Source organism: Tarenaya hassleriana, unplaced genomic scaffold, assembly GCF_000463585.1.
Source record: "Tarenaya hassleriana unplaced genomic scaffold, ASM46358v1 Cleome12, whole genome shotgun sequence".
Lineage (NCBI taxonomy): Eukaryota > Viridiplantae > Streptophyta > Magnoliopsida > Brassicales > Cleomaceae > Tarenaya > Tarenaya hassleriana.
Window position 1 is genome coordinate 1,333,223 of NW_010962392.1, and position 27,172 is coordinate 1,360,394.

Below are 27,172 nucleotides of genomic sequence, written 5' to 3' on the forward strand. Positions count from 1 at the left end.
CTTTTGTTCTCCCCCCCCCCCCATCCCGGTTTTTATTTTCTTTCCTCTCGTAAAACAGAACCGGTTTAGCGATTTCTAAACCGGAAAACCAGTAAACGTACCTACCTTAAGGATCTAGCAGCTGAGGCTTTATCCCGGCGAAGTCTTTCACAGTGTAACCGATTTTCTCAAACTTCCCCACTTCATTGCTCTGTCTGAACTTCAGATACTCTGAGCAGACAAACGATCTGTAGCTCCTGCAGTTGCCCTCGCCCACGATTTCTTGCGGCGCAAGTACCACTTTCTCGTCCTCAAAGCACAGAAAAAACGCCAGAGAGATTCTGTTCACCAGCTTTCTGAGCACAACCCGATGTTCGGAAGATCTCAGCCGTCCATTGCTCCAAGCCTGCATCAGATCTCCGACATTAACCACCAGAGAATCCTCGCATGGCTTTATGTCGATCCATTTTCCTTCCCTGGATCTCATTTGGAGGCCGCCGACAGAATCTTGGTAGAGTATCGTTACACAGCTCATGTCTGTATGCATTCCGAGCCCTTCCACTGGTTCTTGTCTGTCCTCTACGTCCTTTGGAGGCGTATAGTTCACTACACGCAAGTATCCGTGGCATTTATCGAACTCAGGTTTGTAAAATCTCTTCTTGGCATCATCTCCTAGGGTCATCAAGAGAATCTTTATGATTCTTTTCGATAGTTCTGCCATTTTAGTTCCGTACTCTTGCAGACTCTCGCTGAGAAACAGAAGGAAGAAAAGCATGAAATGATCAGAAATATAAAAGATACAGAAGATAGTGCTATGGACTTGGCCTTGAAACGCTTAAACAAGAACAGGAAAGAACCCGGTTTAGTTTTCTATTTCAGAGAAGAGATCACACCAGAGTTCTATATTTTACAAAGCAACACACGCAAATCCAGAAAATGATAAGAGTGGACTGAATCAGTGAGAACCTTAATTCTGGTTTATGATCTTGGAACAACACATCTGCAGAAGCCTTTGCTGAAGCAAAGAAATCGGGTCCAGAGACTACGAGGCTCTCGAAATAGGGGGAAGCGATGAAACGGGGAGTGTACGTTTTGAGAGAAGAGAAAGGGTCAAGCTTAAGCTTCGAGTCAAGAGGAACACTGAAGATCTGTTTGGACAAGGAATAGATTCTGCTGAACAAATCTCTGGAGATTCCATGGTTGGTGACATAAAAGAATCCCCACTCTCGACAGGCCTTTGAGAGAGACAACAGAACAGAAGGTTGAAGAGGTTGTGTCAAATCCAACACAGGAAGTTGCAGAGAACTCTGAAGCTCTGACATTATTTTTATAAGTGAATCTCTCTCAGACAAGAAGTTTCTTGAGGTTTTAGGGGTAAGAGTAGGGTTTGTAGGCTGGCAGTTAGATATGCATAGGGGCTATTATTAAGACAACAAAAGTAGCTTTGGAGAAATCTAGTAGCAGTAAGAGCAGATTTCAGGCTAATCATTATGCCGGAATTACATTTTTGGAAAGAATATATGACGTTGATGATGATGATGATGATGATGATGAACCACTACAATTTGGTTACAGTATGATTTGCTGTTTAGAAAGTGTCTGAAACAGTTGTGGATGTCAACATCAGCTTTATTCCAATATTAACCACAATCATACATTGGAATTTACCCAGAACAAGATTTTTGGATATATTTCTGCTCCGAACGATTCAAGAAAGATCGATTCAAATCAGAACACCATTTTATTTAGAGAAAAGGGTTTGATTCATAAAGATGTTAAGACATTTTTCCTAGAATGTGCATCCTCCAGGACCTCCATAGAAGATACCACTTGACCACTCACCATAAGCTGGCTTGTATTCTGCTCTGTAACACTTTGGACTGTCGCTGAATGTCTTAAGGGAATAAGATGTAGGAGTTATAGCTTGTCCTGTGGAAGCAATCACTTTGAGACCATTCACATACGCCGCCTTTCTGAAACCCTCGTCCGGGAAATGGCCACTGCCCATGCTCGGGCTCTTCTCTGTCACTGGACTGTACACTTCTCCTCCCCATGATACGAAAGATGCTCCTTCAGCTAAGCCTGAGGCTGTGAACAATGACTTTGGCCAGTAGCCAATGTACTCGTCGTTCAGCACGAGCCACCAGTCTCCCGTGGCACGATCCTGCATTAACAGGCACTATCAAATACAGCAGCCGGCTAGAGGGTGTAACATAGAACTGTAACTTTCTGAAAAAAGTAGAGGGATGAACATCTCTGATGACTTGCTATCGGCTTAGACTCGATGAAAGATAGACGATTATGTCAGAAAAAAGGTCGTTGAAATGGAGTTGAATCCACTTTCTGGACTGAAGGTAAACCAATGAAAACAAGTAACCGAATCTTGCCTGATGCATGCTGATGTCTATCTCAAATTGTCGACCGCCGTAACTGGAAACCGGCTTTATAAGGATGCCAAGTGGAATCTTGGAGCTGACTTGCACAAATCCAGGACACTGTGTACTGAAGCAGCCAGTCTTTTTGAATCCATCAGCCTGTTTTTACACAAAGGGTTACAACCGCATAACCTGCATGAGCCATAGCACTATGACCAGAGAAACTCCAGAATATTAAGGTAAGGCCCTCAAGGGCTTTCTGAAAACTGACAGTCCAGTAGGTGTACAAGCGACTGTGACCCAGATACAGCCACGGGTTCACCTGAAACGACATTTCGAAACATGAGTTCCGGTAAATTTTCAAACTTTCATCCTTAAAAGTGATATTGTGTACACTGAAATTGGTTTATGTAAAGTTTAGATGATGCAAGAGAAGGAAAAAACAGAGCTTGACTTACTATCCATCCAGCTGAAATGCTGTTGAGTTGTGCTTTAGGGCCACCGGCAATGGACAAACATGAAAGACTAAATTGATCAGCCAACACTTCCGGATCCCATATGTTAAGGTTTCCCTTTGCTCCGTAGTTGAGATATCTGTATTCAGTCACCGCAAACTAAAATCCACAGAACAAAAAGGAAGATATGAAAAATATTATCAGCACTGGTAGAATCATTGCTACAGAAATGAGTCTCAAACTATGTTACCGTAAAGATGTTCCAACTCAAAACCGTTCACAGGCACTGACAGAGAACAAGAACCGATGTTTCTCAGCGTGTAAGCAAGAACAATACCACCACGTGATTAAAATTATGTAAAAGCTGCAAAGGGTTCTTACATGATGACCGGCTACATCAATGTTCTTGCCCTTTGAAGGAACGTATCTCGGGTAGTTTAGTCCCATGGATTTCAGACATTTCGCATGTATAAGATCTTGCATTGTAGTCCTTTTAACAATCACTGTCCCATTTGGACAACTTATACCACCTTGCAGAAACTTCAAGAAACCGCTTTTCTGTGAAGTGTTGTTGTTGTCTGTGATCCATTCAGGTATAGTTGCAGGCCTCATCTGCAAGTATGTCAATCACTCACAAAAGTATTTCTAGGAGCTTTTTACATAATTTCTAAAGACTCCATCACTGACCAAGAAGACGGGGAGGGAAGAAAGGAACTAAGCTATGAAAATGAAACCTGAACGGAACGATTCTTGAGCAGAGGATGATCAAAGGCTAGTTGGTTGTGAAGGAGGATACAGTCCAGTATATCACCATGGTCAGTCTGTCCAAATCCAAATCAGAAATTTGATGTGATAATGAATAGAAAAATGATTCTAATATACCTACTTGTATCGAATTAGGCACAACAATGATACAGCAATGATGAAAGTGTGAGAACATGATGATACAGAAGGTGTAAACAGGTGAGCTGACCTGGAAACTCTTGATTGCAGGTTTGTTGACACATTTGAGTTGCTTCACCAGCTCTTGTTTCTCCTCGTCTGACATTATTGTTCTGCAACTCTCTGCAACTAAAAGGAAAGCCACGGTGGACAGAATCAGGAACACAAGTTGATCGGAGGAAACCATCGTGTCTGAAATCTCTCAAGTGTCAAGATTCTTGTCTACCATTTGCAAAAGAACAATGAAACAGAACATTATGTACGGTGGCATAGTATTCTCAGACCATTAATACTTGGAAAAGAACCAACAGAGAATATTTGACAAGTGGCCCTCCCTCCTCTTGGTCTTCCGCGGATTCCACGGTATGGTCATTTGTTTATGAATTTCCTGAGTTTGTTCGATTTTCCCGAGGGGCTTGCTAAGCTGGGAAGATCTGGAATTTATGCAAGTTGGTGGGAAACCTATGAAAGCCCTAAACTTTTTTTTTGGGATTCTGATGAAGAATCCTCCAAGTTTGAAACTTTGAACTATTACCCTCCTCCTGATATCGATAGGATTGTTCACTAACCCAGCCAGGAATTATATGAATCTGAAATCATATGATCCCTCTCTTCACTGCTACGTCATGGTCTCTCGCGCTCTCAAAGGGGCAAACTTCAAGAATACACCTAACCTGTCGCATGTCTTTCATGGATACACTCCAGGAAATCTAAATTTTTTTTTATCAAATTCTACACCTCATTTAATGTAAAATGACTTGTATAACCTTGTATACAAAAAATCAAAAATAACCTTTTATATTTAGATTTAAAAAACCTACTAAAACAAAAGAACTATTTTCTCTCTCTTGCCACTGCCACGTTGCTGTCTTCTTCTTCTTCTCTATTTTATATATAAAAAAAAGAGAACTATTTTCTCACAAAAAAAAAAAATCTTCTTTTGTTCTAATTTTTGTGCAATCTTAATCGATCCATCAGAATCAGAATCACTCATTCTCTTTCTCATCCAGTCTTGTTCTGTTGCTCTATTTGGATTTTAAGATTTTCTTTCACTTTCTTTCATTTTGTTCCTCACTGAACATAGCTTCACGTTTACCCACTTTGATTTTTTTTTCATGCACCCATTTCGTTTTTTCACTCCTCCAACCGATCAAAATCGATTTTGGTCGTGTCTACGGATTCGTACTGTGCGAAAGGACTTACCGATGGAAGATACGTTCGTAAAACCGGAAAGCACAAATCAAAGATGACCGTTGTTAGAAACATGAATAACCTTATTTGGAAAGAGGAGTTCGTGTTCCGGGTCTATGATGTTGGGGAAGAACCTTATTTGCAAGCGATTGAATCGCTATTGTGATTTGATTTTTTTATAATTTTTTGGATGTATTTTGGGATGAATTAACTAGTCTGTACGTTTTTTGAAAAATCATGTATGGTCGTAGATAAGTAGCAATGTATAAGTTACAGAAAAGATATGTTAAATGAGTAGTCGAAAAAGTCAAAAAATCAAAAAATCAAAAAATCAAATATTTAAACTGTCAAAATATAACTAAAGTCCAAAAATCAAAACATTAATCAAAATGTCAAACTATCAAAAAATAAATGAAGTCAAAGGGTCAAAACGTCAACAAATCAAAATCGTAAATTATTAAAAAAGTCAAATGTTTGATATCTCGAAAAACGAGAATAACTAACATTTTACAACTTAATTACGACTTATTTATCACTTCGTGAATCAACATAAATTTGATGTAAAATATTTTTTTCTCAAAATTTCTTTGATGAATGATGTTTATTATATTAATTATATCAAAAGAAAGAGTTTTTAAGCACAAATCACAAATTTATGAAAACATTATACATTTTTTAACATGTGACACTAATTGTATATGAACCATTAACAAACACATTCAACCAAATGAGATGAAATAAACCAAAATTATAAATTTGTTGAAATTTATTAAAAATATTAATTCAAATCGAATAATATCACTTCATTGGCCGAATTTCATCACCATTTAACAAAACCAAATCGAAATTCGCGGTCTTTTTAACAAATTTACAAAAACTTTATGGTGGCAAATAAGTCGTAATCATGTCATAAAAATGTGGTTGTGGCCGATTTCCAAGACAAAATTAGTGACTCCCTCACGGTTGGACCCACTTTTCGTAGTTATTTGATCAACGTGGCTTTTCATATTATTTTAAATTTTTGTCTTTTTTATGCACGTTTACTTCCCGAATAAAAACGATTCAATTACGACCATTTTTGTTATCACAATTACCACTCATTATTTACAACATTTGTTTGGTAGTATGTACGACTTCCTATATTTGGTAGTATATTCACAAGTTCGGTCCTATATAAATTCTCATTTTTTGGACACCTGCAAAGATCAATACTAAATAAAATACTACCATAATGTTCACACAAATCACACATGACAAATCGAGTTTACACACACAAAATATCATAAACCGAGCTCACACATACAAAACATCATGAACTGAGTTTACGAATTGAGATTTTTTCGTGAAATGATTTCTTTCTTCTTTTGGACATATAGAGAGACCAATACTTACACATAAGATACAATACATAACGAGTTCAACGTTCACTCATATTAAACACCACAAAGCGAGTTCAACACTAACACATCCATCTCCGTCTTCACCGTACGGTTGATGAACATCATCATTAAAGTCATCTTCAAAGACGACTTCTTTTTCATATGGAATAGATACCTAAAATGTCTTTGTTCTATGAAATGCTTTCTTCTTTTATAATTCATACGTTTTCTAGAAACTCCATTACTTTCATGTAAAAATATTTAAAATATACTTTTACCGAAATTTTATTTGTATCGTTAAAATCCTAATAGAATTCTGCTTTTGGTAAACAAAATCATAATATAATGTCAACGAAAACTGGAATCGAGCTCTAAACATCCCATAAAATGGACGACCAAAACAAATTTCTACCGTTATTCCTCAACCAAACTTTTTAAACGTTAAACCCAAACCAAATTTCCTATCCAATCGAAGAAAGGTTAGTCAAAATACTTATGTCGATATCAGAAGAAGAAACCGTTGTCCTTCTCCTCTCTAGATATGCTTTTTCGGCCAATCTATATGCACCCACTCGAACCTTCCTCGTTTGATGAAGATGAAGACGATCCTTCCATTTTTCACAATTATGTATTTTTTTTCGTTCGATTTCGATCGATTTTATACGATTTTGGTCGATTTCGATACAAATTTCTCTTCATCGACTTCTCTCTCCCGACGAATTTTTTTTCTTCTGATTTTTTGTTTTGAAATCGACGATTTTTATTTTCTGATTTTTAGTTTTAGATTTTTATTATTAGTGGTTGATTTTTTTTAAGCCACACATGTGGATATTGACACACGTTCTTGCATTGAAGTTTCCACCTCTCACATCTCCCATGTGTACTTACGCGTTGTTGTGTTTCATTAAGGGTATGAATGACTTTTTCCAATTTTTTTAAGGGTAACTTTGTAATTTGATAATTGCTTATGTTTGTGAGGTGTATCCATGATATCCCTGCGACACAAAAGGGGCATTGCTGAAGTTCCCCCCTCTCAAAGTTCCCCCATGGGTTCACATGTATGGTTCTTCCTCTACCCAATTAGGGCTTGGACTGACATTTCTTCCACTCCACGCATATGGGTCTATCTCTCCATCCCCCACGCAAGCAAGGTCTCTTTCTTACATGTGTCATGTGGTGTTAACACGTAATGCGATCTAGAATTTTCATAATATATACTCGTGTGTGTGTGTGTGTGTGTGAATAATAGGTTAAAAATTTCACGTGAGTGACACCGATAAAAAGCCGCCAAGGAACATGATAAAACATTTGAGCTTTTCTGGTCATCCTTTTTCCTCAAGGTGTTGATGATTAGACATCGTTGATCGATTCTCCGAAAAAGAAAACAACAAACTTTGAAGAAAAAAAATGTGGTTTTTTGGATCGAAAGGGGCATCTGGGTTCTCATCTCGTTCGACAGCGGAAGAAGTCACACATGGAGTTGACGGAACAGGACTCACTGCCGTCGTCACAGGTCTTCTTAAATCTTGTGTTCGGTCAAAATTCTGAGTTTTTAATGCAAATTTTCGGTTTTTATGAACTGGGTCTGTCTGAATTTCTCCACTTTCACACCATTCCGAGTTCTGGTTCTGTCTCATAACTGATTCACGAGCAGGAAAATGGCTTGTGTGCTTTGTTCGATTGGAATTTGGGTCTCCATGATCAGGATCTGTTTCATAATTCGATCAAACAAATGAACCCAAATCATCTGTGAGACTTCACGTCTTGTCTCTCTGTGCTGTTTCTGATTTCTTTCAAGAGAAAAGTTCACTTCAAAATAGCGCATACAGGAACATAACTGTAACAGGAGTACATCATACTCTTCAGATCTTCCCTTCATGGGAAAACTTTGTCCTTTACAGAGCATAGAATTGTAGTATCCATTTGATTCTTTCGTAGTTTAGTGGGGAATTCCCAGTAAAAGCTGGTGATGAAACATTAATAGCTTTGCAAAGATTGCAATAACACGCCTTTAGAAACATACATGCACCCTTGCTGGTGGAATTTCTATTCCGGGTTTCTGATACAATTCCAATTCGTGTTTGCTCATTGCTTATTGGAAAATGGCTGCAAATATCATCTGGCCATTGGTTTTGGTTCGGCGTTATGTCACAATTACTAACCTCTCTTAGCCATTGGCTATGGTTTGTTTAACTTTCTCAACTTGCTTGATTTGTTTAAAGTTCTCTTCTTACATGTTAAAATTTTCAGGAGCATCGAGCGGTATCGGAGTTGAGACGGCACGTGTTCTTGCCTTGCGTGGGGTTCACGTAGTTATGGCAGTCAGGAACACTGGTTCAGGTGCTAAAGTTCAGGAAGATATCATCAATCAAGTTCCTGGAGCTAAGGTCGAGGTTATGGAGTTGGATCTCAGTTCTATGGAATCTGTCAGGAAATTCGCGTCTGAATACAATTCTTCTGGCCGTCCTCTTAATCTTCTCATGTAAGAACCAAAACCCACGTGAATTTTGAATCTTCGGTTTATAGTTAAAGATAAATGTTTTCGATCATATCGTTTTCGTCTGAAGCAACAATGCAGGGATTATGGCTTGTCCTTTCATGCTTTCAAAGGATAACATTGAGCTGCAATTCGCAACCAACCACCTGGGTGAGTTAATTTAGTAAACACAATACGAAACATGTAATCAACCTCGTAATATTACAGAAGCCTAATGGATCTGTTCAACCTAGTTGCTGTGATTCCAAGTTTGAGACACTTGAACTTAGATATCAGTTACATGTTCATATTATTTCAGGACATTTTCTGCTGACAAACCTTCTACTAGATACGATGAAGAACACATCTCGTGAAAGCAAACGAGGAGGAAGGATTGTTAATGTTTCGTCTGCAGCTCATCGGTACCCATATAAAGAAGGAATCCGTTTTGACACAATCAACGACAAGTCGAGGTGATAGTAACTTAATAGTTGATCCATTATTTCCCGTCTCTGTTTCATATATCAACCCGTTCTTTCTTGGTGTTTCCCCTTTCTGCAGTTATAATACCATGCTTGCTTACGGGCAGTCAAAGCTGTCCAACGTTTTGCATGCCAATGAACTCGCAAAGCAGCTTAAGGTAACAAAAGACTTCTCTACTGAATCAAAATGTTTTGTAATGATTCGGTATTCAAGATTAAGTTTGTTGATGCTTTCATTTTCTGGGGTATGGATAAAACAGGAAGACAGGGTGAATATCACCGCAAATTCCCTTCATCCAGGCGTCATTACGACCAATCTAATGCGCCACCACAGCTTCATCAATGGTAATTCTGTCTCTAGTCCGTCTTTTACCAATCCATGCTCTGTAAAGATGCACACAAACACAGACACATATACATATAATATATATACCGTGAGTTCATAAACGACTCAAGCATCATTAGTTGCAGGATGTAGATAGATACTTATACGTACATATGTTCTTGTGCTTGCATGCACTGGTATTCTTCCCGAACTCGGTAAAGCTTGCTCATTCTGCTTGTTGCTTGTGGTACGTTGCGATTATCAATAATAGGAGTGCACTATATACGATTGCCATTGAATCATATGATTTGCCATTAGATTTCTGTCGCCGGATTGATGCAGGAATTGTTCAGGCAGTGGGGAAATATGTGCTGAAGAGTGTTCCACAGGTATATGCTTTGAACAGATTTAATTAACTAATAATACAAAAAACCGTTAACCGGGTTTTTGCCATTTCACTGAACCGGTCTGGTTCGGTTCAGGGTTCCGGTTTGGTTGTTCACTTTGGTTTTATCATCATCAATTACAGGGGGCGGCTACAACTTGCTACGTAGCATTGCATCCTCAGGTGGCTGAGGTAACCGGAGAGTACTTCCAAGACAGCAACATAGGAAAACCGACTTCACTTGCAAAAGATTCGGATTTGGCCAAGAAACTATGGGATTTCAGTATGAATCTTACCAAATCGAGATAAGCAAAAGTTCTTACACAGCATTTGTGTTCATCTTCTCCGTTAGTGATGTCTGTTTTTTTTTCTTTCCTTTCTGCAAGCCAGCCACAGTGAATGTTACTTGTTCAAACTTTTTGTATGAATTGGAAACTGAATGTAACCAAACTCTGTATAAACTGAATGTAACACAAATATCTTTTGTAAACTTTTCTTCCCTGTTTTCTCTGCTTTCTCCTGAGCTGTCTCGCATTTTCCTTGGAACCAAACACATTCTGGTTCGATTCTGAGATGGTAACTCAGCATTTTCTGTTCTTTTCTCCGACGAAACTATATTTCTCGGATTGTTTCTCCGTTTTCTCGGATGAAATTTGTTGTACGACTCCCATTGTTCTGTTCTCTGATTTTCTCTGAAAATCTCCATCTTTTCTCGGGAAAAATGACGAAAACGTGCAGATAAAGAAAGGTGTAGAGAAAGAAAAGGAGAAAGGACAGGGTTCTTGATGATTTTCATGATCGAAAAACTATAATCTTGAATTAAGAAATAAACAGAGTCAAGGATCCCAATATCTTATATTTTGTCGAAACACGTTTTACAATCGTGGATAATAAAAAAATAATCTTGAAATAGTTGAAATTGAACTTTGAATTTGCTTAAAGAACTATACCCGATTCAACGTTTCGTCGTTTCCCCCCAAAAAAAAATTAAACTCGTGTCTTTGCTGATAATAGATTAAGAGGATATCACATGACAGAACATGGGACCTTTTCTGGTCAACTCTTGCCTCGAGGTGTTGATTATAAAACTTTGATCCATTCTCCGAAATCGAAAACAGAAAATAAAAATGTGGTTTTTTGGATCAAAAGGGGCGTCTGGGTTCTCATCTCGCTCAACAGCGGAAGAAGTCACACATGGAGTTGACGGAACAGGACTCACTGCCATCGTTACAGGTCTTCGTCAATCGTGTGTATATATATGCACACATTCTGTAGGATAAATTTGTCAACTTTCTTGCAGTTTTCTGGTTTTTATGGCTTGGGTCTGTCTCAATTTCAGCACTTTCGTACAATTCCGAGTTCTGTGTTCTGTCTCAGAACTGATTCACGAGTAGGAAAGAGACTTGCTTTGTTCAATTGGCATCTAGGGTTCTATGGTCATCATGATCTGGTTACAGATGAAAAGGACATCTTGTCGGTGATTTATTGTCAAAGCTGTTCCTAGTTTTCATTACAAAATAGAACAGACGGGAACATAACTGGAATTGGATTCTGAATCTTGTCGGAGGAATTTCAATTCTGGGTTTCTGTTCTGATACGATTTGAACTCGTGTCCGCTTTCAGTTTATTAGAAATTACGGCAAGTATTATGATCTATATATGAAAAACATCTGATTATATGAATTCACGCATCTGATCATATTAAGCATGCATCTGACCGGTTCAAGAACAGTCAAAAGAAACGTTTCCATTTCTTGAACTGAAACTCGCTGAATTTAGAAGGAAAAAAAAAACTGTGATGAACTTTCTCTGATTTGTTCAAATTTTCAGGAGCATCGAGTGGTATCGGAGTTGAGACGGCACGTGTTCTTGCACTGCGTGGGGTCCACGTAGTAATGGCAGTGAGGAACACAAGTGCAGGTGCTAAAGTTAAGGAAGATATCATCAACCAAGTTCCTGGAGCCAAGGTCGAGGTTATGGAGTTGGATCTCAGTTCAATGGAATCTGTCAGGAAATTCGCATCCGAATACATATCTTCAGGTCGTCCACTTAATATTCTCATGTAAGAACCCAAACCCATGTGAATTTTGAATCTTTGGTTTATCGTTAAGGATAATGTTTTCGATCATATCGTTTTCGTCTGAAGCAACAATGCGGGGATTATGGCTTGCCCTTTCATGCTTTCAAAGGATAACGTCGAGCTGCAATTCGCAACCAATCATTTGGGTGAGCTAATTCAGTAAAAACACAATAAAAGTGAATCTATTTAACCTAATCTCTGCTCTTCTAAATTCCAGAAGCTAAAGCAAGAGAGTGGTAACATCTTCATATTGTTTCAGGTCATTTTCTATTGACAAATCTTCTGCTAGATACGATGAAGAACACGTCCCGTGAAAGCAGGCGGGAAGGAAGGATCGTTAATGTATCATCTGATGCTCATTTATTCACATACAAAGAAGGAATCCGCTTTGATAAAATCACTGACGAACCGAGGTTATATTAACCGAAAACGTTCAAATCACTTCGTCCCGTCTCTTTTCATATATATATATATATATATATCGACGTTCTTTCTGTGTGGTGTGGTTCTGTTTTTCTGCAGTTACAGTAGAACGACAGCCTATGCAGAGTCGAAGCTCTGCAATATTTTGCACGCCAACGAGCTCTCAGAGCAACTTAAGGTCGGTCAAAACAAAAAAGAAGCTTCCATACTGAAATCAAGAACTTGTCTTTTGTAACGATTCGACATTCAAGATCAAGAAAGTTGATACTTTCGAATTCTCGTATTGATAAGCAGGAAGACGAGGTGAATATCACCGCGAATTCGCTTCATCCAGGTGGCATTATGACCAATCTGTTCCACCACTCCGGCATCATCAATGGTAATTATTTTTTTTCCGATTTCTTCTATTATCAACCCATGTTCTGTAAAAGGTACACACATATAGGCAGACATGTACATATATACACACACATACATGTCTGTCAAGGTACACACTAGCTTCATCAATGGCATTTATGTCTGGTTTCCATAGTCTGGACTGCGAATAAACCACACAAACATCTTCAGTTGCATGGTGGAGATGGTTACCTATACGTATAAATGTATGTATACATGTCCATATATGCATCTCCATAAATGATTTGCTATTGGATTTCTGTCACGTGATCGATACAGGAATTGTTCAGGCAGTGGGGAAATATGTCCTGAAGAGTGTTCCACAGGTATATGCTTCTCTAAACCGACCAAATTCTCCAAACCACTAACTGAAGAAAAACCGACCAGATCCAAACCAATTTAAACCGGACTAATCATGCAAACCGGTAACCGGGTTTCTTGATGCTGACCATAACCAACCGGCAGACCAGAAGAAAAAGAACATGGTTAAAACCATAACTCGGTTCAGATGTCTGGTTTGGCTTATCATCATCATCATGTCTGAAACCAATATAACAGGGGGCGGCAACTACATGTTATGTGGCACTGCATCCTCAGGTGGGTGGGGCCACCGGAGAATACTTCAAAGACAGCAACATAGGGAAACCATCTTCATGTACAAAAGATTCAGATTTGGCTAAGAAACTATGGGAGTTTAGTATGAATCTCACCAACTCGAGTTAAAGGACAGCATCTGTGTTCGTCTTCTTTGCCAGCGATCTCTGTTTGTCTGGCAAAATCTTTGTTTGTATTATTATTCGTAAACTTGTGATGAGTAAAGTTGGAAAGATTGAAAGTTGTGAATTGTAAGCAAAGACTATGTCAATAGGTTTCTCACAACTCCAATTCTGGGTCTGGTTTTGACTAACCGAAACAAAAACACCTAGAATGAATGATCTCAGTCTCTCAGTATTTGTTGTGTTGAGTTAAAAGAAAAATAAAATTAAAAAATGCCCCCACGCAGGATCGAACTACGGACCTTCAGTTTACAAGACTGACGCTCTACCACTGAGCTATAGGGGCGTTTTGCAATATTATTTATTTAATAATTATTCTTCCCACTTTGCTAATCATCCCAAAAACCAAAAGTAAAGAATTTGTTTTACACCGCAAAAAAAAAAAACGATTTTTCATTTCGATCAGTTTAGGTTTAGATTCCGTTTTTTAGATTTTAAAAAATCATAATCAATTGATTTATTATTGGATTCAGATTAATTATGATACACATGGATTGGGCTATTAACCAAATAAAATCACTCTTTCGGCCGTGGTCATATTAGCAATAGTAAAAAAATATTTTTTGTTATTCAAAATATTACGAGACCACACATATATATACTATTCCTAAGAACATTCTAGTATATAATAATAATTTACTTTAAACAGTTTGTAAAATTCTAGAAACACAATTACCAAATCTTGAATACACATTTCTGATTAACCAAAAACTAAAAATAAATTAATGCTTTAATAATATCTTCTAACACGTCAAACTTATGCAAATGAAATTAGAATTTCGTCCCTAAAGCTTACAATATAAAAACAACTATAAAGATATGTAAAATAAGACTATCACTTAGTATACTATTTAATAATCGATCCATTTCTAAAAATAATTAAAAATACAGAAATTAATTTAGTGACCGCTACCCCTGGGGCTCGGACCAGAAGACAAGAACCTCCGAGACAGGAAAGCCCCTGTGGATTTGCCTTTCTCGTGCACTTCAAACTCTTCCCCTAATCTCTGCTCTTCTAAATTCCAGAGTCAGCCATGGCCATGCACATGAAAATGAAACAAAAGATCATAACTGTTATGAACTTCTTCATTCTTCGCGAGAAAATCTGTTGGATTTAATGGTAAGTGTTAATTCTAATTAATGTCTAATATGATAATGTATTTATAGGATTAAAATGACGCGTTTTTTATTTAATTAATGGGTTAATTTCTTTCTTCTTTTCTTTTAATGGTTTGATTCTTTTTTGCTATATTGCTCTACGTTTTTTCTTTCATATTTTTTTTTCTCTGAGTTCTATATTTCCATATCTATAGTTTACTATTTAATGTATTTTTTCCAGTCTTTTTTTTTTCTTTCTATTTTTTCTATTGCTTTATCTGTAGTGTAAATTAGCGATTTCTTCTTCATTTTTCTTATTTCTCTCCATAATTTCATTTAGTATTTGGGGAAAAAAAACAGAAATTCTATTTTCATAGTATTTACACCCCCTACGTCAACCTTTCTTCTTGTTTTTGGCTATATTTTCTATTTTTATTCCTTTTTATTTTCTTTTTAAGTTTTCATTGTTTTTTCTTAGTATATAAATATTTACATTTCTTTCTAAGTTTCTTTCTCCTTATTGTCTTTCTTCCTCTTTTTATTTAAAAATAATTTTCAATATCTAGTTGCCAAAACTTTCTTTTGAATTTTTTTTTAATAAATGGGTTACTTATTAGTATTTTTTTTATTAATGGCGGTGGCAGTTAATACGATGAGCCAACAATTTTTACAACAAAACATTGAGAATAAATAGGTAAAGTTAATAGTTTTGTGTTTTAACTTTTAACCAATAGATTCCCAAGGTCATTTTCAATGTAGAAATTAGAAAATACCACTTAAATGATAATTTTGGAGCTTAAAAATGTGTTTTAGTGAGATTAATAAAATTCTCCAAATAATTTGTTTAAATAATTGGTTAGAAAATAAATAGGAATCATCATGATCAAAATTTACATGAAATTAGGTAAAAAAAAAAGGAAATTAGGTAACAAAAATAAGGAATAAAATTGCACAAATGTGGAAAAACATTTTTGGATGAAAATTGAGGTATTCTTGCAATCCGAAGCAAATTCAATAAACAAAACAAAACAGCTCTGATAATATATAATAGTTTTTTTTTCCTCTTGAAATTGAATATTACTAAATAATTTTAATGATATGCAGTGAATGCTAAAGATGAATTCTTAAAATTACACGGAAAGATTATTGGGAAATTGACCTGAAAATAATATACTTCGCTAATAATAACAATAACATAAGAGCTTATCCACGTTCAGAATTTCAGATGAATAAAGGGTTGGTCTCAATTGATCAAGTATAACAGCTGATTTTGGATAACGGTATATATATATATATATAACATAAAGATGTGATATACAGATTTAGTTCAAACTATTTCATGTTCAATTGAGAAACCGAGAGAATATTTTTTTTTAATCCAAAGTCGATCATCCTCAACGTCTACTAATACGTTTTCGCCTTTGGTCCGCGACAACTGCAATGGCAAACTTCGACAAAACTTCTTCCTCCTTCAAAACTGGCTGAAATTATCGCATTATGATATTTATTTAGTAATCGATTACAAAATACAAAACCATATATAAGAACATCAGTACCTCATTTTCAATATATATACAAGTTTTCATTATATATATATATATATATTATGTAAATAATATCTTTTCGTTTGGCAATGTAGTAAAAGATTGAGAGTACCTGAGAGACGAAGTGGAGATTCACGGCATCGAGTAATTGGTCCCTGCTCAGACCATCGTTTACGCCCTTCCGCAAAAAAAAAAAAAAAAGTTTTTTAATGTCGGAAAATTAAAAATATGATCACGAGAATTCCGAAACTTACAATTCCATAGAATCTGCAATAATCCCACAGCCGAGCTGTTTCCAGTTTTGCAAAGTTCACCTTCTGACAAAAACGTTCAGTAAATTAAAATTGCCACTAATAATATTGCAGACTTATAAGCTTGTATAGAGTTGGACGTTATATAATATTATTCTCACGGGAAGAGGGCGTGGATTCATAGGAGCGTTTGTATCGCTGCTACTGCGGTTTGTTTCAGCGGTTGAAGACGCGGGTCTGGCGTTTGGTTGCTGCTCTCTTCCTTCAGACACAACAGCTGCAATTACAGTATGATCCTTCAATCTCTGAGCTCAGTTAATGTTTACATGCATACGTATGTATGTTATGTATGTATGTATGTGAAACTTAACTGGCTTCAGTTTTGGCTTTGTCAGACACGAGTTCCATGGAAGCTGGAGCGCCTGTGAAGTGTTTGGTGTCATTCATCTGAAAACAGAACGGATTCAATGTACTTCGCCAAGAGATCTCATCGAACAGGACCAGGATCTATGTCGATTTCTTGAGGCGAATATTACTGTTTGTATTAATTTTAAAACCCAGAAAAAGGAAAAATGAAACCTGAAAAAGCAGTAATTAAAAGATATGGATTGAACAAGAATAGAGTGGAAAAGAACAATGGAATCTGCAGTAATTTAGCAAACCTCGTTTGTGCTTCCGGGATTCATCTCGTAGAAGATGGTTTGCCAATTCGTACGGCCTATATGATCTCTCTGTGTATCTGTGTATACATGCGCATATATACACAAGGCAATGTATGCAGTGCTTTGGATGTACAAGGAAATTAAAACAAAAAGGGCATCAAAATCTTTAGAAAATCCAGAAAAAGAAACAGATTCAACCGAATTATAAGCCTAAATTATCGGATAATGCAAATTTGGGAATAATATGCTAATGGGGAAATTGATTTTATTTCCCCTTTAAAGAAGGAAGAACACTTGGTCTCATGTTCCAAGATGTAACAATTCCAACAATGACAATAAAAAAACTAACGTGGATTACCCTTTTCTTTCTTTTCATTTTTTTTTACTCGATAAAAATATAAGGACGAGCAATTGCAATTGGTTACAATAACAATTATATTGTAAAATCACCGAATGATATGAATCTATACAATGGTAGGGTAAGGAACATATCATTATCCTATAAGAAATCTCAAACCCATTCATACATTTGCAAATTACTACAATGGCTTTGCTCAAGAACCAAAAACACCAAAACCAAAGTTTAAAAAAATGGCAAATTTTTTGGAGATTACACAGATTAAATTCAGTCACAAAAAAAAAAACAATCAACATCAAGGGCTCATTTCCCCAACACAAACACACCCAAAAAATATGATACTTAGCAGCTTAAGGTTGGCAATACATTACATACACTAAACTGAAACTGGAGAAAGGATAGTCGGCAAAAAAAAAAAACAAAGTTTAAAAAAATGGCAAATTTTTTGGAGATTACACAGATTAAATTCAGTCACAAAAAAAAAAACAATCAACATCAAGGGCTCATTTCCCCAACACAAACACACCCAAAAAATATGATACTTAGCAGCTTAAGGTTGGCAATACATTACATACACTAAACTGAAACTGGAGAAAGGATAGTCGGCAAAAAAAAAAAAAGGAAGAATAAGGAATGACCTTTCATCACTGGGTTAACCTTGAAGAATCACCATCAAGCATTGAGGAGAATATGTTCGAGGGATTCGAAGAAGAGAGGGGCCATCTCCGGTGAGGGAGTCTTGACGGCGCATTTGAGGCCTTGATTCCCCACGAAGGCTGTGAGTTCGATCAGGAAAGGTACGCCTCTCGGAAGCTTTGCAGATAGGTAAAGCACGTCCTGGTTCCCGTTCTTACGCTTCGCTATAAAAAACATGTTCAACGCTGCGAGTAAATCCAGCGTTGATTCCACGCTTGAGATTGTGATCCCTTGGAATTCCTTCTGAACCTCGTTTGAGTCTGGCAACGATCTCCATGTCTGCGTAAACGAGAAAAAAAAACCGGGTTTTTTGCTGGTACTTACTGAAACTGACATGAAGGTCTGGGATTTGATTCGGTAATTTGATTGCTTTTTTTTTTTTACCTCGAGGAAGTTTCCACGTTCCATCCTGCCATCTTCCGTGAAAAGGGCAGCGAGTAAGATCTTATCGTTGAAATACCAGACCGGTTGCTGATTGTTTTTCACCGCGACTTGCAAAAGCAAGCTGGGAGGACCGCCAGACATGTTCTGAAACAATACCATAGGCAGCATCGTCCTGGCAGAAGTTCCGGGTTGCAGAGTCGGAATCTAAAAAAGACAACACGTTAATATTAGATCAAGATCCAAAACAGGATGAGTTTCAGACATTGAGCATATAGTAAACTTTGATTACCTGAAGAGGTCCGGCAGCTGCAAGCCCAAACGTGTTCTTGTTGAATTGAATCATGAAGCCATCAAGCGGAATCTGCGAGTTGTTCTCGAAAAGCATGCTGTAGAATACTTGTCCATCCCTTCGGTTTAGCTGACCGCTAATCTGCAGACCTTGACCAGTCGATGCTGGGAGCAGAACAGGCAATGAGGGACTGCAAATCATGTTCAGAAGATAAGATGAGATCGGCGACAGGCATGTCCCGAAATTCCCCATATAGAATATAACCTCACAAATCAATAGACAGTTCCACCATTCAAGTCATACCCAGATGGAGTTGTGGGTTGATCAGATGGGACAATTGCCGAGGCATTATCTAATCCAATCAAGTCACCTAACAGATCAGGAACAGAAGCAGGAGCTGGTTGTCTTGATGATGCATCCTGAGGAACATTACTTGCGGCGGCTGGAGGAGAAGCTGCACCATCGACCGGGTGAGAAGATGTCTCAGAGTATCCATCAAGCATTGAGGAGAATATGTTCGAGGGATTCGAAGAAGAGAGGGGCCATCTCCGGTGAGGGAGTCTTGACGGCGCATTTGAGGCCTTGATTCCCCACGAAGGCTGTGAGTTCGATCAGGAAAGGTACGCCTCTCGGAAGCTTTGCAGATAGGTAAAGCACGTCCTGGTTCCCGTTCTTACGCTTCGCTATAAAAAACATGTTCAACGCTGCGAGTAAATCCAGCGTTGATTCCACGCTTGAGATTGTGATCCCTTGGAATTCCTTCTGAACCTCGTTTGAGTCTGGCAACGATCTCCATGTCTGCGTAAACGAGAAAAAAAAACCGGGTTTTTTGCTGGTACTTACTGAAACTGACATGAAGGTCTGGGATTTGATTCGGTAATTTGATTGCTTTTTTTTTTTTACCTCGAGGAAGTTTCCACGTTCCATCCTGCCATCTTCCGTGAAAAGGGCAGCGAGTAAGATCTTATCGTTGAAATACCAGACCGGTTGCTGATTGTTTTTCACCGCGACTTGCAAAAGCAAGCTGGGAGGACCGCCAGACATGTTCTGAAACAATACCATAGGCAGCATCGTCCTGGCAGAAGTTCCGGGTTGCAGAGTCGGAATCTAAAAAAGACAACACGTTAATATTAGATCAAGATCCAAAACAGGATGAGTTTCAGACATTGAGCATATAGTAAACTTTGATTACCTGAAGAGGTCCGGCAGCTGCAAGCCCAAACGTGTTCTTGTTGAATTGAATCATGAAGCCATCAAGCGGAATCTGCGAGTTGTTCTCGAAAAGCATGCTGTAGAATACTTGTCCATCCCTTCGGTTTAGCTGACCGCTAATCTGCAGACCTTGACCAGTCGATGCTGGGAGCAGAACAGGCAATGAGGGACTGCAAATCATGTTCAGAAGATAAGATGAGATCGGCGACAGGCATGTCCCGAAATTCCCCATATAGAATATAACCTCACAAATCAATAGACAGTTCCACCATTCAAGTCATACCCAGATGGAGTTGTGGGTTGATCAGATGGGACAATTGCCGAGGCATTATCTAATCCAATCAAGTCACCTAACAGATCAGGAACAGAAGCAGGAGCTGGTTGTCTTGATGATGCATCCTGAGGAACATTACTTGCGGCGGCTGGAGGAGAAGCTGCACCATCGACCGGGTGAGAAGATGTCTCAGAGTATCCTGCTTCACTTCCCTCGGCATAGTCCTCATCTTCAGTTTTCTGAACTGTGGTCTTCAACCGGGTCATGAAGGCCTCTGGTGGTTTGTGATATACAGAGGACAAAGTAGCAATATTTGCGAGGAGCTCGTCTAAGAGTGATGCATCGAGCTGGTTTGAATCATCAGTAATCACAGGCTTTTCAGCCAGAACAACATCCTTAGCCGCCTATCCAAAGAAAATGCAACAATGTCTTCAATAACTGCACATATGATTTTCAAATTTGAACATCAACTAGTTGAACCAAAAGCTATAATGAACCAAAGTAAAGCACCTCGGGATCGGTGGATAGAAGACGCCAGTATATGTAGGCACGATCTCTGAGATCAGGATTGTCTGTCTCCACAGTCGCGTTATTCAAGACAACCTGAAAAACACACGAAGCATGGAAGTAAACATGCCAGTTTTCTATCTACACATAGACATGAGTTAATCAGGACGGGGGAAATATGCTTTCATCATGGGTATAGTGGAACCTGAATCATTTGCTGAGGGCCTTCTGTCGGCTTCTTCAAGAATAGCTTGACGGTAGCTGTTAACAACTGCAGCTGGACCTGTGGAGGTTCCTCAGGGAAACTCTCCAGGAAGCTTTCAAGAAGTTCATCGGCATTGTCAATTCTTTCAGCATATTCACCGATGATCCATATCATAGATGCCTAACCAGATGCAGACAGACGCAAGAGTATTAATCTGCTGGTCTGAGATTAGTCATTTGCAACGGAAACTTAAAACTTTATCAAACCGATAATCAAACAAGAAAGGCCGCTACCTTAGCTTCTGGTTCATCCAAAGTGTCTAAACTCTCACACAGTGTTGCAATAATCGATTCATACCTGTAAGTTGCTTTCGTTAATATAACCAAGATGAAAGAAAATGTCATTTGCAACAACAACGGAAAACTGTTAGCTTACGTGTTTGGATATCTTCTGAAGATATCTTTGATGACTATGATAGCCTCTTGAACAACGTAATTCACTTTGATCTTGATTAACTCAAGCAAAACACTGATGCAACGCTCGGCTGCTCTTTCTAGTTTGATGGCACAACGGCCTATAGCACGAACAGCTTTTCTAACAAAATCAACATCAACTTCCGTGGCATACTCTTTGAACTCCAGAAGAACCTACAGTAGCGTTTGCCAGAATTCTTCCTCATATAGACAGACTGTACACACCCAAAATGATCGAGACATACAACAGATGGCATGGCTTACTCAAGATACCTGGTCTATGTTTCTGTCAGAAGCAAGCTTTATCATAATTTCCAGCTTCTCCATCTTAACATAAATCGGATCGTTGTACTTGCAGAAGAATACCTATCAAAAGCAGAATCACAAATAAGAATGCCCTCTTTACGTTAGAGTTCCACTACATTCAACAAATACAAAAATATATCAATTGTGTAATATGGGTCCTCAGGTAAGGGGTTAAGGTACCTTTATTTCATGGGCAAGGATGGTGGGTCGCTTCTGGACTATAAGGTTAATGTTACGAAGTGCAACATATTGTATCTCGGGTTCCGCAGAAAGCAATGTAACAAGAGGCGGAGCCATCTTCTTGCAAAGATTTCGAATTACATCTGTACTAGTAATAAGTTCCATTTGCTGAAGGATCATCTGCACCATGATTCATGAAAGAAATAAAGAGAAGGAGCAAGCATGAAAATTGTGCAAGGGCGCGTAAGTGATATTTTATGAATAATCTTCAAGTAACACTTTGTTGCACAGAAAGTCAATAAGAAACATCTCACCTTAACAGCTGAGAGCACAACAGCACAATTGGCATGTTGCAACCTTGGAGTGACTCTCTCAACAATGTTTTCAGCTTCACGAGGGTCAGTTGACTTATACCTAGACAAAGCATCTAGTATAAAAACTTGACCCCACCTACAATGACCATAGTCAGTATTAAAATCAGAACCAAAATTTAAACCACAGCACTGAATGCTTCTTTAAAAGGGTCCGACTATTGGCCAAAAATGAGGGAAGATGGAGATGAGGAAAAGACTTACTCTGTGCACTCATTTAGAGCGGTAAGGAGCTTTGTAAGGGTAGCACTAGTCACTTCAAACATAGGCCTAGTACTATTCTCTTGGATCTCTGCAAGGGCTGCTACAGCATTTGCAACAACCATTGGATTGTTGTCAGATATCAAATCCTTCAAGGCATCGAGGAAACCCCTATCCTCAACTAATTCAGCATTTAAATCGTAAAGCTTAGCGACACATATAGCTGCTGTCTTCCGGACGTATGGATCATCATCCTGACAATAAAGCATGCAAAAGGCAAATGAATAGAAAAAAATACACCAATCAAAATGAAACAGATTCTCGAGTCAAGTCGAATACTTAATAAGAAGTTCCAGTGAAAAGGTAGCGTTAAAAACTCAACCTTGAGGCACTTCTGAAGAGGATCACAGAGATATTCGGTGATTTTATCCACACGAATGCAGCCCATAGTCCGTACAGCCAAAGCACGGATCAAGGGATTTGGATCCTGCGAATCCTGCACAATCACAAAGCAATAATTTTATAATGATATACAGAAAACCACTAAATCAAATCTATTAATGCATATATTGTACAATGAAAGGTTTTCTTTCCCAAATAACAAGAGACAAAAAAAATCATTACATACTAGATGTTTTAACTTTGCTAGGGTACAACTGAATAAAAAGACTGTCGTGAGGAGGTAGCTTGAGCATTACCTTTACAAAAGTATTTACAGCAAGAATAGCAAGATCTGGCTGGCTTTTCGCGTAATTTATGAGATATAAGTAAACAAGCTTCTTCAGCTCCAAATTTTCCGTTTGCATGCAATTGACTACGTCGGTGAAAAGTGATGAAACATCCTTTCCAACCGTCATTGCAGCTATCACCTTCTTGACAGCATCTTTTCTCTTATCCTAGAAACATAACGGGAAACGGACAAAGAAAGATTAACAAACCGAAGCAAGAAAGAAAACTGCATTTCCCCTAATTGAGCCAGCAACAAAACAATCTCTTAGAACTGTAATTATGAGCCATGGAAACATACAGAAAAACTAGTTCTAGCAAACTGCAAGAGTTAAATATGAGTTAAGACTGAATATGACTGAGGCAGAATAAGTGTCAGAAAGATTCGGGTTTGAACATTAGACTTTAGTTATTTCCTAATCTCTGTCTACTTAAAACTGAGATCTACATGTAACACAGATCTCTTACAGATTCAAAGCCCGACTCTTTTGTAAGTTTCTCAGCAGGCGCAACCACGAAAATTGAAGGTTCCACCACAAATGAGCAGATGGGATTGATCTCTCAGGATCCAAATACATTGAAGCTATAAGAAGAAACAACAGTTCACTCAATAAATCTCTGATCCTCGAACAAATTTGCCTTGATCGATCCAAGTTCAATATAGATCAACCAATTAATTCCCCCAGAGTTCCTAGAAATTGCACACATCCCCACAAGGTTTTTCCCAAAACCCGAAGCTAATTCTATTCAGAAGCAACAAAATTAACACATGAATTCGAACCCAAAACTACGCAGATCTACCAGAAAACAAAAAAAAAATATATCAAATCAATCGGCGAAACCCCATAAAGAGAATCACGGAACGGGATATCAAAAATCGCAACAATGGCGATCCACAGAGCCACAAATGAAACACATGGATAGTCGGGAGACAGGGAACGAGAGAGAGAGTAAGATGAATGAGATGAGAACCTTGTACTGGGAATTGAGCTCATCCTTGAGCTCGGGGATCTCTCCCTTCTTGGTTGTAGAAAAGTATTTGGAATCGTGACCGCTCATCCCCCCTTCCTTCGACCTCGACGCTTCTTCGTCTCCGATACGACGAGAGAAAGAGAGAGAGAGAGACGATGACGGAAAATGCTGCAACGGGAGACTCCGGTGGCCTTTCTCTCCCTTAACGGGCCATTCATGGGCTTCTTTATAATTTAGCTAGTTGGGCCTATGAACCCATATAGCTGCGATCATGAATAATAATAATAATAATAATAATAATAATAATTATTATTATTATTATTATTATTATTATTATTATTATTATTATTATTATTATTATTATTATTATTATTATTATTATTATTATTATTATTATTATTATTATTATTATTATTATTATTATTATTATTATTATTATCATTATCATTATTATTATTATTATTCTTATTAGGGTGGCATTTATGTTGGCAAAAAAAAACTGTGCCATTTTATTTGTACATATATTCCAAAAATGCTGTTCCCATGTCAAACTTGCATCCATTTTGATTTTTACCAATTACATAAAATCCACGAAATACCGTAACGAAAAATTTTAATATGCACAAGAAATCACCACGATTTTATTGAGTTTATAAAACATTATAAAATCATGTTTGGGAGAAAATATATTATTGAATAATATGCCATCACATCATATTCGAGGAATTATTTTTAGTTACATATTAAATAGATTTTAAATTTCGAGAAAATGCAAAATTTTCCCCAACAAATGCATGATTTAGGTCTGACCATTAAAATTCATTAAACCATCAGGTAACCGCGGTTATCTTTGGGACCAAATGGAAAATGTGGGGCATGATTTTACCAAAAAAAGAAAATGTAGGGTATGTTTTGGAAAAGAGTGAATATCAATCAATAGGCCATTGAAAATATGGGAATATTTAAGATATGGCCCCAAAAGTTTACAAGAATTACAAAATTCACCCAAGACTTTGTCTAGTCAACGTGTGTAGAGTTGGCAACCGGCGAGCGCTCGACAGGTTTTTTCTCCCTTTTCTTCTGCAAGTTGGCCACTCCATACACAGTTTGACTTGCTTCTTCTTCTTTTGATCTGAGTTCCCGTCTCTCTGATTCTCTCGCCTTCTCCTTTCCTTTCCTTAGAGAGCGAGAGATCCAGTACGAAAATGGCGCCTCAGGACAACGTGGAGAAGATGCAGCTCCGACAGAACTACCGCAATGTCTGGCACACCGATCTCTCTCGGAGCACCCAGGCTGATACTCCATGTAACAACATCTATCTCTATCTCTCTCTCTCTTCTGGGAGAATTTTTGTTTGAATTTGAGTATTGATCGGTCAATTTCTTCGTTGTCGTTGTTGTTGTTCGCAGACTGTTGCTTCGCGTTCTGGTGGTAAGTTGCTTCTCGATCTGAGCCTTTTCGTGGGTTCGTTACTTGGCTCTGGAGATTTTCTGAATCTATTGGATTTTGCATCTTTGATTCATCGTGATGATAAACGTTTGGTGCCTTAATTACGACTTAAGATCTTGTATACCCGAATTGACGCAGATTGATTTCATTGCTTTTCATCTGACCCTATGAAATTTTGACTGGAATTCATGTACGATTCCATGAATATATACAGATTAGGGATCAGAAAACTTCTGAAATTGGGAATTTTAGTGCAGAAAAGGTACATTTACTTAGAAGGTATGTATTGAATGATCTGAATTTCGCAATTAAAGGCGAGATTCTCGTTTTTCTTTCCGTCATTCTATGGTAGAATTAACATGAGAGGCAAAGGGACTGATCCTTTTCTCCACGAATATAGGAACCGAACATGTTTATACTCCTTCTCAGATGCTGCATGCCCTGTTGAAATTCTTGATCCTCTAGTTTCAATGATTTCCTAAAACAGTGTTAATCAGTATGGATTTCTCGACATAAGTTCAACGAATGGAACTTCATCGAGAAATAATAGGCATATCTTCTGTGCTCCTATCATGTTTTTATAATCAATCCCATGCTCTAACACTTTTGCAGTGGCCCTTGTGCATCATATTTACTCCGCAAGCGTGCACTTTACAATGACATGTCGAGGTAAATCCACACATTCAATAGCCTGTTGAAATGAGATTCCTGTTAGTAGACTTCTTTGGTTAAAAGGGTATGCCTTCTCCATTTCACAGGTACACATGCTGTGCTGGCTACATGCCCTGTAGTGGCAGGTGCGGAGAAAGCCGATGCCCTGAACTCTGTCTTGCCACGGAGGTAATAAGACTGTTATTACATGGTATACGTTTCCAGTTTCAAAACATAAGCACTTCCTCTGCAAGAATCTGTCCATCCATCTGATAAGACATACAGTCTCAGTTTTTGTCTGGTCTATAAACCAATTCCCTGTTTTTTAGAAACTTTTTATGTCTTCTAAAGAGTGGAAAACCGATACAGGTCTTCTGCTGCTTTGGAAACTCAGTGGCTTCAACCCGTTTTCTTCTGCAAGATGAGTTCAACATTCAGACAACGCAATGCGACAACTGCATCATCGTAAGTCCTCCGGAAGCAGTTAGAACGGATAAGGAAAAAAAAACACCCCGCTTCAGAAAACGGGCTAACCCTGCTGCTTTCTTGGTCTTAGGGTTTCATGTTCTGCCTCAGCCAGGTCGCTTGCATATTCTCGATAGTTGCAATGATTGTCGGAATCGAGGAGCTTTCAGAAGCTTCGCAGTTGCTTTCGTGTTTGGCCGATATGGTGTACTGCACGTATGAAATTCCCTCTTT

The 27,172-nt window shown here is 38.0% G+C and overlaps 7 protein-coding genes and 1 non-coding gene across 20 annotated transcripts in view; 3 read left to right on the forward strand and 5 right to left on the reverse strand.

Moving 5' to 3' along the window:
• Positions 1 to 23: 23 nt before the first annotated feature.
• LOC104806410 (gibberellin 20 oxidase 1) lies at positions 24 to 1,503 on the reverse strand. The gene is made up of 2 exons (XM_010531297.2): positions 946 to 1,503; positions 24 to 728 (listed from the first exon to the last, which is right to left on the reverse strand). The coding sequence occupies exons 1-2, from the start codon at positions 1,299 to 1,301 to the stop codon at positions 107 to 109; spliced, it is 978 nt and encodes a 325-aa protein (XP_010529599.1). The 5' UTR covers positions 1,302 to 1,503; the 3' UTR covers positions 24 to 106.
• An 89-nt stretch (positions 1,504 to 1,592) lies between these two features.
• LOC104806411 lies at positions 1,593 to 4,434 on the reverse strand. Of its 5 annotated transcripts, none has more exons than XM_010531299.1 (8): positions 4,321 to 4,434; positions 3,783 to 3,880; positions 3,544 to 3,630; positions 3,191 to 3,421; positions 2,813 to 2,968; positions 2,626 to 2,676; positions 2,367 to 2,513; positions 1,593 to 2,143 (listed from the first exon to the last, which is right to left on the reverse strand). In XM_010531299.1, exons 1-8 carry the CDS (start codon positions 4,349 to 4,351, stop codon positions 1,769 to 1,771), a joined length of 1,176 nt encoding a protein of 391 aa, XP_010529601.1. In that variant the 5' UTR covers positions 4,352 to 4,434; the 3' UTR covers positions 1,593 to 1,768. The 5 variants fall into 5 exon arrangements, with proteins under 5 accessions (XP_010529601.1, XP_010529600.1, XP_010529602.1 ...); XM_010531298.1 differs by having other exon boundaries at positions 4,061 to 4,420; XM_010531300.2 differs by having other exon boundaries at positions 4,036 to 4,419.
• Positions 4,435 to 7,585: 3,151 nt separating this feature from the next.
• Positions 7,586 to 10,490, forward strand: LOC104806413 (short-chain dehydrogenase TIC 32, chloroplastic-like). Of its 3 annotated transcripts, XM_010531304.1 has the most exons (9): positions 7,586 to 7,834; positions 8,572 to 8,803; positions 8,889 to 8,968; positions 9,117 to 9,270; positions 9,359 to 9,437; positions 9,540 to 9,624; positions 9,826 to 9,851; positions 9,923 to 9,993; positions 10,134 to 10,225. In XM_010531304.1, exons 1-8 carry the CDS (start codon positions 7,729 to 7,731, stop codon positions 9,977 to 9,979), a joined length of 819 nt encoding a protein of 272 aa, XP_010529606.1. In that variant the 5' UTR covers positions 7,586 to 7,728; the 3' UTR covers positions 9,980 to 9,993; positions 10,134 to 10,225. The 3 variants fall into 3 exon arrangements, with proteins under 3 accessions (XP_010529606.1, XP_010529604.1, XP_010529605.1); XM_010531302.1 differs by lacking the exon at positions 9,826 to 9,851 and having other exon boundaries at positions 7,588 to 7,834; positions 10,134 to 10,490; XM_010531303.1 differs by lacking the exon at positions 9,826 to 9,851 and having other exon boundaries at positions 7,590 to 7,834; positions 9,947 to 9,993; positions 10,134 to 10,490.
• A 561-nt stretch (positions 10,491 to 11,051) lies between these two features.
• Positions 11,052 to 13,733, forward strand: LOC104806414 (short-chain dehydrogenase TIC 32, chloroplastic-like). 2 transcript variants are annotated; one of them, XM_010531305.1, is made up of 8 exons: positions 11,052 to 11,222; positions 11,820 to 12,051; positions 12,136 to 12,215; positions 12,329 to 12,482; positions 12,592 to 12,670; positions 12,784 to 12,871; positions 13,168 to 13,214; positions 13,447 to 13,733. In XM_010531305.1, the coding sequence occupies exons 1-8, from the start codon at positions 11,117 to 11,119 to the stop codon at positions 13,609 to 13,611; spliced, it is 951 nt and encodes a 316-aa protein (XP_010529607.1). In that variant the 5' UTR covers positions 11,052 to 11,116; the 3' UTR covers positions 13,612 to 13,733. The 2 variants fall into 2 exon arrangements, with proteins under 2 accessions (XP_010529607.1, XP_010529609.1); XM_010531307.1 differs by having other exon boundaries at positions 11,054 to 11,222; positions 12,787 to 12,871.
• Positions 13,734 to 13,878: 145 nt separating this feature from the next.
• TRNAT-UGU lies at positions 13,879 to 13,950 on the reverse strand. Its single transcript has one exon. It is a non-coding gene; the product is annotated as a tRNA-Thr (tRNA).
• A 2,095-nt stretch (positions 13,951 to 16,045) lies between these two features.
• On the reverse strand, positions 16,046 to 18,005 carry LOC104806417. Of its 4 annotated transcripts, none has more exons than XM_010531311.1 (6): positions 17,220 to 18,005; positions 16,929 to 17,004; positions 16,719 to 16,834; positions 16,561 to 16,620; positions 16,419 to 16,484; positions 16,046 to 16,243 (listed from the first exon to the last, which is right to left on the reverse strand). In XM_010531311.1, exons 1-6 carry the CDS (start codon positions 17,241 to 17,243, stop codon positions 16,157 to 16,159), a joined length of 429 nt encoding a protein of 142 aa, XP_010529613.1. In that variant the 5' UTR covers positions 17,244 to 18,005; the 3' UTR covers positions 16,046 to 16,156. The 4 variants fall into 4 exon arrangements, with proteins under 4 accessions (XP_010529613.1, XP_010529612.1, XP_010529615.1 ...); XM_010531310.1 differs by having other exon boundaries at positions 16,561 to 16,623; XM_010531313.1 differs by having other exon boundaries at positions 16,561 to 16,623; positions 16,929 to 17,092.
• Positions 17,998 to 24,538, reverse strand: LOC104806416 (beta-adaptin-like protein C). 3 transcript variants are annotated; one of them, XM_010531308.1, is made up of 16 exons: positions 24,374 to 24,538; positions 23,374 to 23,571; positions 23,058 to 23,171; positions 22,679 to 22,929; positions 22,418 to 22,553; positions 22,104 to 22,283; positions 21,891 to 21,983; positions 21,580 to 21,791; positions 21,438 to 21,501; positions 21,145 to 21,324; positions 20,943 to 21,035; positions 20,619 to 20,836; positions 19,250 to 19,426; positions 18,947 to 19,136; positions 18,658 to 18,861; positions 17,998 to 18,552 (listed from the first exon to the last, which is right to left on the reverse strand). In XM_010531308.1, exons 1-16 carry the CDS (start codon positions 24,458 to 24,460, stop codon positions 18,250 to 18,252), a joined length of 2,700 nt encoding a protein of 899 aa, XP_010529610.1. In that variant the 5' UTR covers positions 24,461 to 24,538; the 3' UTR covers positions 17,998 to 18,249. The 3 variants fall into 3 exon arrangements, with proteins under 3 accessions (XP_010529610.1, XP_010529611.1, XP_019057282.1); XM_010531309.1 differs by having other exon boundaries at positions 19,250 to 19,406; positions 20,599 to 20,836; XM_019201737.1 differs by lacking the exons at positions 18,658 to 18,861; positions 18,947 to 19,136; positions 19,250 to 19,426 and adding exons at positions 19,454 to 19,744; positions 19,850 to 20,053; positions 20,139 to 20,328 and having other exon boundaries at positions 17,998 to 18,261; positions 20,442 to 20,836.
• A 903-nt stretch (positions 24,539 to 25,441) lies between these two features.
• The window catches only part of LOC104806418, a 2,590-nt gene continuing 859 nt past the window's right edge, over positions 25,442 to 27,172 (forward strand). The window contains exons 1-6 of the mRNA XM_010531314.2: positions 25,442 to 25,678; positions 25,783 to 25,804; positions 26,435 to 26,491; positions 26,581 to 26,662; positions 26,843 to 26,938; positions 27,030 to 27,154. Coding sequence (XP_010529616.1) covers positions 25,579 to 25,678; positions 25,783 to 25,804; positions 26,435 to 26,491; positions 26,581 to 26,662; positions 26,843 to 26,938; positions 27,030 to 27,154 — 482 coding nt within the window. The 5' untranslated portion in view covers positions 25,442 to 25,578. The remainder of the gene's footprint in view (positions 25,679 to 25,782; positions 25,805 to 26,434; positions 26,492 to 26,580; positions 26,663 to 26,842; positions 26,939 to 27,029; positions 27,155 to 27,172) is intronic.